This window comes from Melospiza melodia, chromosome 4 (assembly GCF_035770615.1).
Source record: "Melospiza melodia melodia isolate bMelMel2 chromosome 4, bMelMel2.pri, whole genome shotgun sequence".
Taxonomy (NCBI): domain Eukaryota; kingdom Metazoa; phylum Chordata; class Aves; order Passeriformes; family Passerellidae; genus Melospiza; species Melospiza melodia.
Window position 1 is genome coordinate 17,350,716 of NC_086197.1, and position 12,079 is coordinate 17,362,794.

General features: G+C 39.3%; 1 protein-coding gene across 8 annotated transcripts in view; it reads left to right on the forward strand.

Annotated features, from left to right (window-relative positions):
• The window catches only part of BICD1 (BICD cargo adaptor 1), a 171,877-nt gene that overhangs the window by 142,032 nt on the left and 17,766 nt on the right, over nt 1-12,079 (forward strand). For 3 of the 8 annotated variants that reach the window (XM_063154067.1, XM_063154071.1, XM_063154069.1), the window contains exon 7: nt 3,232-3,439. In XM_063154067.1, coding sequence (XP_063010137.1) covers nt 3,232-3,439 — 208 coding nt within the window. Of the gene's footprint in view, nt 1-3,231; nt 3,550-4,499; nt 4,691-12,079 lie in introns of those variants that run through there. The other 5 variants (XM_063154064.1, XM_063154065.1, XM_063154070.1 and 2 more) reach the window with 4 other exon arrangements.

Consider the following 12,079-nt stretch of genomic DNA (forward strand, 5'->3'; position numbering starts at 1 on the left):
TTGTCCTGAGAGAGGAAGTCCTGAGCTGAAGGAGAGAAGGAACTACTTTTGAACAGGATCCTTAAGCTATTCAGGAAGCAAACTTCACCGAGTCTGCTTGCTTTGCCAGCCTAAACTGAGATGTGTAATTGGAGAGAGCAGGAAATATTGCCATAGTCCTGACACTGCATGCATGGATTTTATTCTTTATCCATCAAAATATTTTCTTATGATAATTTTAAAAGAAAAATGTGTGCTGAACAGACTGAGTAGGAAGATTGAACAGATCCTGGAGCTGAGAAAACATTTTTGAACAGAAGAGAATTATGATTATCTAGTTAGAGCAGGGACCTGTCACTGTCAGTGTCACTGGGTTTTAGCTCAAGCTCTGCTATGATTTATGTTACCTAAATTACACATAAGCCTGATTTGGTATTTGGTTTATGTTCCTAGACGAGAGGGATAGATGGAACCAGAAATCCCTTAAAATCCTATATAAGCTTCTTGGATCAGTTCATAAAAAATAAGTGGGCTTATGTGTCTGCTTCCATTCTGAGATGAGAGGAATGAAAAATAGGTGAAACCTTGACTTTTGCTCTAAGTACTCCAGCAGACAGCAAGAAAACAGTGCTGCTTATTTAATAGTGGCTTGCAGCTTACAACCTGTCCTGGGGCAAGAGGGAAACTGAGGAGAGTTCTGATTCAGGAGGACATAACCTGACTTTTGCTATCACTATTTGAATTCTCCTGAAACACTCATTCAGAGCCCTGGAGTATCCTGCAGCCCTGCAATGGTCTCTGCCGTGCCAGAAGTCCTCTTTCCTAGGAGCTCTTTACCCTTTTCTCTTAGGAGATCATTAACCTTTCTCTTGCTTCTGTGAGACTTGATGAATGTTTATCAAATGTGTGGGTGAAAGGCAATATAGATGTGTGCAATGCTTTTTTATTTTTTAATTGGAAACACTTCTCCTTTTATCCCACACTTGCACATAGCTGGGAATATCTCAGTGAAAGGAAAAGCTATGGCTGGAGGCAGTTGTTACCTCCCACTACACAGAGTAACCTTCTCTGCTGCCAGATTGCAGGAGGCTGTTAATTCAGCAGAAGTTAATAGAGGCTTCTACTTGCATGATTTAGGTTTAACCTTTCTTTTAAACTTTCTAAAAAAAAAAAAAAAAAAAGTGGGCTTGCTCTGGAAAATGTATTAATGAGATTGGTTTTGTTTGAACAACAGCTAATAGGATCTAGTATATGCAGATTTCTCAAGAGAGCTTGATATAGTTTATAGCAAGTTCATCTAAGACTGCATTAGTAATATCCACCTTCATGGCACATGTTTCTTAACTGTTCACTTGGGCTGTTTTACAAATCAGATGTGCAAATACCAAAAACATCTTCTAATACCTGAGAAAAATCAAACTTTTTCCAAAATCAAAATTGATGTATTGGCATATTAATGGAAGGCAATCCATTCCTCTAGTGGCAGTGTGCCACAGGAGTTGCTGCAGGTGTTGCAGCTAAAAATTTTCAACAGGAAACATGTTTGGAAACAAATGAGGTCTCTTGGACAAAGTGGAAAGCAGGAGAGAATAAAAGACAAGGACACAAGACCCATCTGGTTACAAGAATGAGGCTTTAAAACTCTGATAACGTAGACATTAAAGTAAATTAATTTTAAGTAGGAATTACTATAATATTCAGAATGCTGATTTCATGTCTGTCAAGGAAACTGACTTAAGCATCAACATGCATCTCACAGCTTGGAGCAGAAATAGGTGTGCATGTTGGCTTTAAGCCAGCTGGCATTTCATAAGTTCCTCTTTTCCTCAAGGCTTGGGTAGCAGCAATCATGCTTATTAAGGTCCTGCAGAAGAAAGATAATACTGAAACTGTAGATGAAGCTGTATCTGACACAGTAATTTTGCTTGCAGTGCCTGAATTGTTCAAAAGGGAAGTGCAATATATATATAAGTATTTGTGTGTGAAGAATAACTAACTACACATTTTCAAGTATACTTTGATTCTGTTTCCCAAGGGCAAGATTAAAATTTCAGAGAAATTACGTTCATCCCTCAGTTTACAATAATTCAAGCGTTTATTGCATCATCCATTTTGATAAGGAAGACTAAAATAGTTTTCTGTGCTTGCTTTCTGTAAGTGATACTGATAGAATTACATACTCATCCATTACACAATTGTAATTACACAGCAAAACTGCTTAGATTCACCCAGATCTTGTGGGAATGAGATCTGGTGAAAGCTGCATCATTCAACATGAAAAATCCTTGGGTGTTTCTACAAATGTCTGATGGTCAGGCAGTACTGCTGTTTGTGAAGCATCTCAGTGCTGGGTTACATTTATTTTTATTGCTCTTGGTTCTTACTGATTAGATGGTCTATTGCTATCAAACTGAAGCTATTTCACTTCAAAAAGTGTTTTAAGACAATTTTGAAATGCCTTGCTTTTCCTGTTAACTTTGGAAAGTTTTGCTAGAAGCAGAAATAAATTGAACTTGGTCTTAAATCGAACAAAATCGTAAGAAAGGTGGTTTTAATTCTCAGAGATCTAAAGCAAATGAAAAGATAATTTTTCATGTGGGTAAAAAAGGATTAAAAAGGAGTAGTGATGAACACACCTTCAAGAAATTCAACAGTAAATGTGAAATATCTTCCAGGTGTGGGGCTTCCTAATAGTATCCCTTTAATCAATGGTAACTAATGGTAGTCATGGTAGTAAGTGATTAACAAGGGTAAATAATGGAAGGTTTCTCATTTCACAAAATGTGATGTGTCAAGTGTTCAAACTACTTGCACTTTTTTTTGTAATACTCCCTTGAAATGGATATGACTGCCTGTGGAAAATAGTATTTTCTAATTGGTAGCATTTTTTATCATGGTGACTTACTGGTAGAAGCAACACCCAAAATTGTTATTTGTGGTCTGAACTGGAAATAATCCCATACCTCCCCTCCAATTGCATCAGAAACACATTACGTTGTCATAGACTATGTTGATATAGGCACAGGTTGTCTTGCTGAATGGGAAGTTCCATTCTTGCTGAATGGAACATTCAGATCCAAGTCCAAATTGATTCAGAGGGGAACAGAAGAATTCAGGCTGCCAGCTGCCACGATTAGGGGCAGCAAAAGCTGGGATCTGAGTCTGGCTCTGTAACAGAAGCCCGGGAATGTGCTCACTGGTAGGGTCAGTTCTTGGGCTGCTTCCCCAGATCTCTGCCCTGTTTTTCTGCAGGTGTGATGAGTACGTCACACAGCTGGATGAGATGCAGAGGCAGCTGGCAGCTGCAGAGGATGAGAAGAAGACCCTGAACTCTCTGCTGCGCATGGCTATCCAGCAAAAGCTTGCCCTGACCCAGCGCCTGGAGGATTTAGAGTTCGACCACGAGCAGTCGCGGCGCAGCAAAGGCAAGCTGGGAAAGAGCAAGATCGGCAGCCCTAAAGTAAGTGAGGAGGCATCAGCCACCGTGCCAAGCATAGACACTTTCCTCCTGCATAGTCAGGGCCCACAGCAACCAAACTTACTGGTCAGCAGTGGCACTCAGAGGAAAAGGTATGCATGCAGTGATCTTTACAGTACAGTGCAGTAGCCAGACTTGCATTAAAGTCGTTCACTGAATTATAAACATAATGATTCCTTTCTTTATTTTTAATTTTTTTCTTTCTGTCCTTTGACTGGGGAGAAGGAGGCGGGGAGGATATGAGTATGAAATTCAAAGCCTGGCAACATGTGGTTCTGATCCACCTACTCACTGTTATTTCCTCCTTCTGAATGCAGTGTTTTGAACTATATTCTGTCAGTGTCTCGGTGCATCTTGTATGTCTTTAATATTAAGTGTGAATGTATTTTCTTTAACAAGTTTTCTTTAAGTTTTCCCTGTGGTTTTCCATAATGAGCATCTGAAATAAAAGAAGGATTGTGCTCTATGAGCATTTTAGTGCTTCACATGGAAGAAGCTGCATTTCTTTGTTAAGCTCTGGTGCTCACTTGTTCTTTATCTGTGTGAAAACAATATGGATGTGTTCACTCAGATCAATTTTTCTACATGGGTGCAAGAAATCTTTTGAAGGGGATGGCTGCCATTCATAACCTAATGCAAATATTTTGCTGTTCAAGCAGTGAGCTCACGTCTTGTGCCTGCCCCTGCCAAAACTCTGTAGGTGTGGGCATCTCCATGGTTTTGAAGATGAAGCGGACTCTGTTAGAGAAGTCCTAGATAATCATCTCCTTTTCTTGTATGCTCTAATCACAATGCAAAACCAAGAGAACAATCAGGGAACCTTGTACAAGGTGACTTGAGGATGCTGAGATACAACCCAACCTCATGTTGATCTCCAATGCAAGCATGGTGTCCTGCTCTGGAAATTACATGGGGTGTCAACGATAGTTGATTTTTACCTGTTAAGCAAGTTAAGATGATACTGTCATTCATGAGGCTTTGAAAGATAATTAAAGTAAAACTCTTTTGTTTCCATATGTATTTTTCTTGGATCTCCTGCAAGACTATTCTCACCTTCCCTTTGTGATCAGAGCCATCCCAGGACTTCAGGGACCTACCTCCAGAAATTAATAAGAGCCCCCCCTCATCCCGCCTCCACAGAATCATATCTTCTGCGGGGCCCCCCTTCCATGAGTGAATTCATCCATGGGCACCGTCTCAGCAAGGAAAAAAGGTTAACCGTGGCCATACCAGGTAAACATTTTTTCCTTGGGTGCATGTGGTGCTGAGTGGTTAGCAGAGCAGGGGACCCTCCCAACACTGCAGATGCAATTTAATTTGGGCGCCTTGTTGAAAAGCAAAATGTCTCCTCCTGTGTCATGGGTGGCAGGAGATGACGTTGTGCCGGCAGCGGCCCAAACTGGTTTCAGATGCAGTGTGGAAAGTCCTGCTGTGGTGCATGTGGGTGCAGTCCCACTGGCATCCACAGAGGCTGCACCCCTGTGCCTGGGTGGAGCTTAGCCTGCTGGTGGCATTGGTAGTTCCCCCGGGAAGACACAAATCCCACTGGACAGAGGAGTCAGAGGTGTGAGGACCAGCGAGGGAGCGGCTGGCAGTGTGCAGGAGCCTCCACAGCACCCCTCTTCTCAGCCTGGAGCACCCAGTCAGGTTTTTCCAAAGGGTGGTGTTCAACTCACAGAAGGCTTATTTTGTACAAATTGAGTCATGAAATTAATCTGTGCAGGAAGGTTTTGCTCTTAATTTCCTGCCAAAATGTAGCATCTGCTTCGAATGAGGCACAGAAAAAATGCAAACCGGGATGACATTTTAAAGGTGTGATAGCTTTCTCTCTCCTGAGAGAACAGCTAATAATTTCTTATCTTCTACACCTGAGCAGGACCTTTAGCCTTTAACTGGGCACAGTCTTGTCTGGTGGTAATTTTGTTAATTCTTTGTTTTGAAATATGTTATACACAAAAAGCATAAGTAGAAAATATGAAAGCTAAAACCTATAAAAGTAGTTTCTGCTCGAGTAAATTTTATTCTGGGAAGCTGAGCAGTACCCTGTAGTAGGTTATATTTCTTACTTAGTACCATCAGTGTCAGAACTGCCTTTGAGTAGTGCCATGCAAGTAGCATGTACTCAGAGTGCAAGTGTAAAACTGCAGAGTCTAAACAAGACATTCTCCTAGGGTGTGTTGCAGTAGATAAATCAAAGAGCTGTCTCCTGAGAAGAAAAAGTGAATGGGGGGAAAGGAGCATCTGATATCTCATGGAACATCTCAGATGTGTGGACCACAGACTGAGAAAAGCTGACACACTCTTTTTGTCCAGTAACAGAGACCAAAGGATTAAGCAGCCTGAATGGTAGAATTGTCCAGAAAGTTCTTTATCTGGATTCTTACCTGTCACTTTAGGTACATCTCTACATATTTAAAGTGTAAGGGTCTTGAGACAGGTCAGTGATTTATGTTGCAGTTGTCCTTATGAATCTGCAACAATCTCAGCTTTGTGAATGCATTTGTCAGAATTTTATACCATCACATGCTTTAATCTCAGCCTGTGAGACTGACAGGTCCAAACCTGAGATTTTTCTGAGCATTCAGATTCCAGTGTTGGCAGGACAGGGTTAGTTCAGGATTAAGCAGGGAATTATTCATCATTGTTTTTACCAGTTTCTGGAAGATTTCTTACTGTTGTTAACAGATGAAAGGAATGATGCACCAAATAGGATTTTTTCGCCATCTGTCTAATTATCTGTTTCCTGAAAGTAAGGAACAGGGAAGAATGTTATTCTGCTGCTTTTATTGAGAATGTTTAAAAGTCTTGTCTCACAAAGAGCTTCTGTTCTTAGACGATTTTTGCAGTCAAGCAAGACAGCAAAAAGTGTAGCAGCCCACACCTGTTTCTTCATCAGAGAGAGTGCAAAAAAGTAGCATGCAAAGTCAAACGCCGTGGAGCAAAGTCTAGCTTGGTTTGAGGCTGAGTCCCCAGGAGCAGAGTGAGAATTAATCAAACTTACATTAAACAAGCACGTTTTGGTTTTGGTCTTTTAAATTTGTGAATTATTTCCTTCAGAAGAATTTTTCACCTGTGTGCTGTGAGAGCCCTTTCATGAGCTCCCAGGGATGTGGGGACTGGAAGGCTTTAACTGGCCTTTAATTTGTTTGGTTGGAGATGGAGACCAAGAGCCAAAGTAGCTGCAGTTGGTGGCAGCACAAACAGGACAGGTTCCTCTGCCCCATGAGCCCCGTGCAGCAGCGAGCTGTGCCTCTGTTTCTCTTGCTCCTTCTGCTGGACTTGGTGCTCGGCACAAGAGGCTGCCCTTGCTTTGCCGCTGGATACCTGGAGAGGGAAAGATGATTTTGGCAGGGGAAGACCAGCTGAGCTGAAGACCTCTTAAGCAAGAGATTGTCACGTCCTGCTCCGTTTCCACTTGAATGCCTTCGGCTTTAGATCAGCATACAGGTACCTCTGACACAAAGCTGAGACAGCACGACCTGATCTGGGCTTTCTAATTGCACTAATGGCTCTTAACTGCCCGCAGGGGCTAAAAATACCACTCAGTGCTTTTCCAAAGTATCGTGTTCCCTTGCTCCTAGGTAATGGCATGCATTTAACTTGGTTGTTAGTTTCTTCTTTGCTTCTGTTCTGCTGACTTGTATTTTTACTTTCAAGACTTTATTCTTCTGATTACAGCCAATATGTGCCCAGCACAATTCCAGCCCACCTTTGGATTGTATTTGTTTTCTTAACTATACGAAAAAGTCAGGGCATATAGAAAGCCTAGTGCTAGGTTTGGCAGTGTGTAACACTGAAAAATGACCTTTCCTTTGCAGTTGTGTTCAAACTCCTAGAATATGAAGTCACTAGGTGCCTCTTAATATACCACAGTTCCAAATATGAAATATGGTTCTCTCAACATCTTCAAGGAAAGAACAAGACTAAAAAGGCCTCCTGTAGTATCTGCCTTGACCAGTACTCTTTTCTCTGTCAGATACTTTAGCATGGAAGTTCCAAAAGTTGAATATAAAGTTCTGCTATTTTAGCTTAAATTCGAATCAAGATCCTTATGTAGAAGATGTACCTGAAGTGAAAGGTTTCCTCACAGGTTATGAGAAGGACAGTTACCAATGGCTGCAGTTCTCACTCAGGGTCAACAACAAACCACCTGAGAGTCTCCTTTGTTGGAGAGCTGTCCAAACAAAATGTGGTGGATGCTTCTTTCCCCTATTGTTTATGCTTAGTATTTAAAATCCCACACAGGAAAACACCGTAAAAAAGTGTTTCATATTTTGAAGGAGTACAGATCATGAGATCATAATGAGCAAACCTTCCTTTTAGAGAAATCTGTATGGTTGTATCCATTTTGTTTTATCACAATAGAAAAAGGAAAGTAGCAGCCTTAAATGTAACACATTTCCCTCAAATTCCAAGCCCAGATGAGGTCAGATATTTGGTTGACCCAAGCTAGGATAGACCCATGGATTTCAACAGAACTATGCTAGTTTTCTATGATCAAATTTGTGTATTTTTTGTAGTGCTTAGATTAATTGTTCTTCATTGTTACAAACCATTTCATAAAATGGTTCTTCTAAAAACCTTTTAAAAAAACCCAAAAAAGAACAAATCTGCAAAATTAGGTGGTTTTGTTGGGTCACTCATTTCTGAAAGCACATTAAACCTGAAAGCATGCTTGCTTTTCAGCTGTCTTTCAAGAGTGATTTACAACCTGGCATTTAATTCCCACAAGAAGAGACTGATGTGGAAGATAGAGACAGCACAAAGAGTGCCACATAATAGTATAGCAACTGCTCAGGCACTGAGCTTACCACCTACCATACATAATTAAGGGTATATAATAGTTGCTCTTACTGAAAAAATAATCCAAGATTAATTTCTGATGTAGCTCTATACTTACAGCAAATCAAATATGAATCACAATTTGATACAAATAACTAGCTCTTGTTTGTTGGTTTGCATTCTTACCATAAAATGTAACTTCTTTTGTAAAATCCTATCCCAAAGGCAATTCCTAGAGTGTGACCAAGAACTAACTTACAGCATATGTAGGTGGAAAGTATTTTTTAAAGCTAGCAAGGAAAATGAAAATAAAAAATCTCAATGACCCAAATGCTGAGGTCCTAGGAAGTCTTATAATGAAATCTTTAAGCTGGAGCTCAAGGGAAATTGCTTAAGAGTTGTCTTTGCTACTTCACTTTACACTGAGAGTGGTTTAAAATGTGAAGAATAGATAAGAAACCTGGGAGTGCAGTGAGCTGTTTGATGTAGCACAAAAAATATTTAACACAAGGATCAGAGGATCTTCTCTGATAGGGAATTAAGGGCTTTTGATTTGCCATATGAGGTGTTGAGTAACCTCTCTTGGCTCAAGAGATGAGGAATATACTCTCATGCTATTTTAAAGTATTTATTCTTACTAGATTTTGAGCTTTTTTAAAGTACAGTGTTTTAGATTTGACTTTCCAAAATATTCTATAAAAGACCATTCTCTGTGTAATCAGAAGCTTATGTTCCTTCTGTATTTTTATTTAAATAACCTTAGAGTGGAACTTGGCATGTGGTGCAAGATTGTTGGTTTTGTCCCTTCATCTTGTTTAAGTAGTGTGAAGAGATGGGAAATCCTCTTCAAAAGGTGTGTTGTGAGTAGAAGCTCCCTTTCCCTCCCATTTGGATGCAGAGGTTGGGAAAACGAGCAGAGATTTTCAGGCTGACACCTCTCTGCAGAGGAGGAGGCTGTCTGGAGAGGTGTGCCTGTGTAAAGGTCAGAGAAATACATTTTTGATAGCAGGTTTCTGTGTACTTTCCTTGAGTGGTGAAAATGGTTTACATTCAAGGTCTTTAGCTGCGCATATTTTTTGTTTGTTTAGGAATATTTTACCAAAACCAGTTTCAGCTTCGCTTTTGAGCTGAAGCAGCAATGAAAGTGCCTCACAGATTTCTAAGCCTTGCTGATGTAGGCATTGCTCCAATATCTCTACTTTGCTTTTTTATGCATGTCTCAATTTTGAAACAGCAGGACTGTCAAAAATTTGCACACAGAAAGCACAGCTTCTTTTATAAATGGCTGTGGAGGAAGTCCTTTGAGGAGCACTCTCAGCTCAGAAATTAATTTTGCCAGGGGGGTGCTTTGTAGATCTTTGTGATTGCTCAGGTCACACAGTGAGGAGTTTTAAATATTTCTTATTTCTTTTTTGGGAATGAATTTTATAGATTGATGAAGAGGAAAATCAACATGATTAGGATCTAGATACTCCTTTCTGTGCTGATTTTAAGTCAGATAATTTTATACTGAGCTCTTAAGAATGTGGATTTTTCTGTACATTAAGTGAAAGAGTTTATTCTTGAAAAGCAGGACAGGTGGTTAACTAAGCCCCTACTATTATATTAAATATGCAGCCATATAATATTTAACTAGTCAGGCTGGTCTGTTCTGAATTGTTCACTCAGGAAAGTTTGATTTCCTTCATCCAAGCAATCCAAAGCATGGAAGTTCTTCAGAACCATTATTTTTTTAAAGAACTCACAGCTTTATTCTGGTAACACGAATTTAATCTGAGTACAAATTGCCCTTTCCTTCATTAGAGATCCATGGATGATTCTCCTACGAAAGTATGTTGTATTTTTATCTGCTGGAAATGTACTTGTGTTGATGATGATCCTGTACCTGCAAGATGTCTCTGAGCTTGTGCAATCAGACATGCCACTGGCTATTGTGAGACTCATGCAATATTGGTTTAATCTGTCTCTGTTCTTCATGAAAAATGGATTTTTTGTGTTTTTAGTAGATTTTTTAAAAAGTCATGTGTAAGGTTTTTTTTTTTTTTTTAAACCTGAATATGATGCTCTTCACAAAAGGGATAATTCAATCATTTACTTATTATCTGTGTTCTCTTTTTTTGTTCTGCATTGCCCTGTTTTCTGTGGGTTCTGTAAACATGCCATATTTGTGTCTGTGTGTGTTCACTGTTTGATGAGCAGTGTCAGTGCATATATACAGATCCATGTATATATCTTCCTGCTCTCAGGGCCATGTCCTGCATCTGATAATGCTCATTTAGCTCAGCTTAATGAGCAGTGCATATTTATGGCACTCCAAGCATGGTGTGTTGTCCCTGTGGAGGCCATTTTGAATTTGAGGAACAGTGTCCTTGCCAAGGACATTGGTTGGCTGTAACTGATGAAGAATTCAGCTGGCTAAATGTACTTTTACCTCTTGGTGCCACTGTGAACAGGACCTTTTCACTCTGTGCTTTTCCTCTCTTGCATTTAGCTTTCCAGTTGCCACTGATGCGACCAAACCCATACATTTCACGCTGATCAACATAATTTAGCTACTTCAATATGATTTAGCTATTATGGCATGAATTCACTGCAGTTCTACAAGTTTAGTTTAATTTTTATTTCCGTTTTTTCACTTTATAAAGAAAGCAATCCTGAAATAAAATCTGCTTTTCATAGAAGCCCTAATTTGTTTGATGAGACATTAAATAATAATAATAAAAAAAGACTGCAGTGAAATCCATGCCTTACTGCTGTATATTTTCATTAAAAGGTTATTGACATTTCTCTCTCTATCTAAGCTATGACATCATTGCTGGATGGAATGGTTTACATTAGCATCATTTGTTGAAGTTCTCCAGTGAAGTCTTATTTAGACTTCTGTTTGTTTGGTTTGTTTTTTTTTTTTATCTAGCTAAACAAGTACACAGATGACACATCAAATCTTTAAGGCATTTTACCAGATATTTGTTGCTTTCTCTGAAAATTTTAGGCTTTGGAATCCAGTCCTATCAACTAAGTAAAACAGAGATTAAAATATCCTTACCATGTTGGTGTCAAAAGTCATCCATCTCTATCCTCTTTTATGACAAGGTTTGAAGTGGTTTCATGACTTGCTGATTTTTGCCATCAAATACACAGGAGTATTCAATATTGTGCCTTTTGCCTCATAAATTAGGCAAAAGGGAAGTGAGTCTCTGTTTAAATTAGACATGCTGACATTTTAGCTCTGTAATAGAGCATTCCTTGGGATATTGTGGTGTTTGGAGGAAGCTCACAGCAATTCTTTAAACCAGACTAGTGTCCTAGATTGTAAGTATCCCCCTGTCTGCATTTTTTAGAGGTGTAAGAACCTTATAATTGTAACTTATGTTGTTTCTTCCAAAGCCTACTAAAGTTACTGTTCCCACTGACTTCAAACTTTGCATCAGGCCCTTCTTTGTCCATATAATAGTGCAAGTATTTGTGCTCTGGATGATTTTGTGACCTGAAAGGTATCCTTATGTTTCCATGGTAAACAACAAGATTGAAATGTGATGATTTATGTAATTTTAAGACCTTTCTTTTCCTCTTTTGAAATGTTTAAAATGTGTGTGTCTTTTAGTATTTCATGAATCATCAGACCTTTCTAAATGTGCTTTTTATGAACTGTATATGAAAGAAAGGAACTGAAGATATATCTTTCAGCTTATGCCATTTCCATTTCTGCTGTTTTACTAACCCATTATTTAGCTTCTCAGTAGATTTAATGAGGAATTATTTAAAGCATTCACAGAAACCATTTGAGAAATAACACAAGCACGTCGTGATATAGAAAGTGTGAAAAAGGCTACAGAGCTG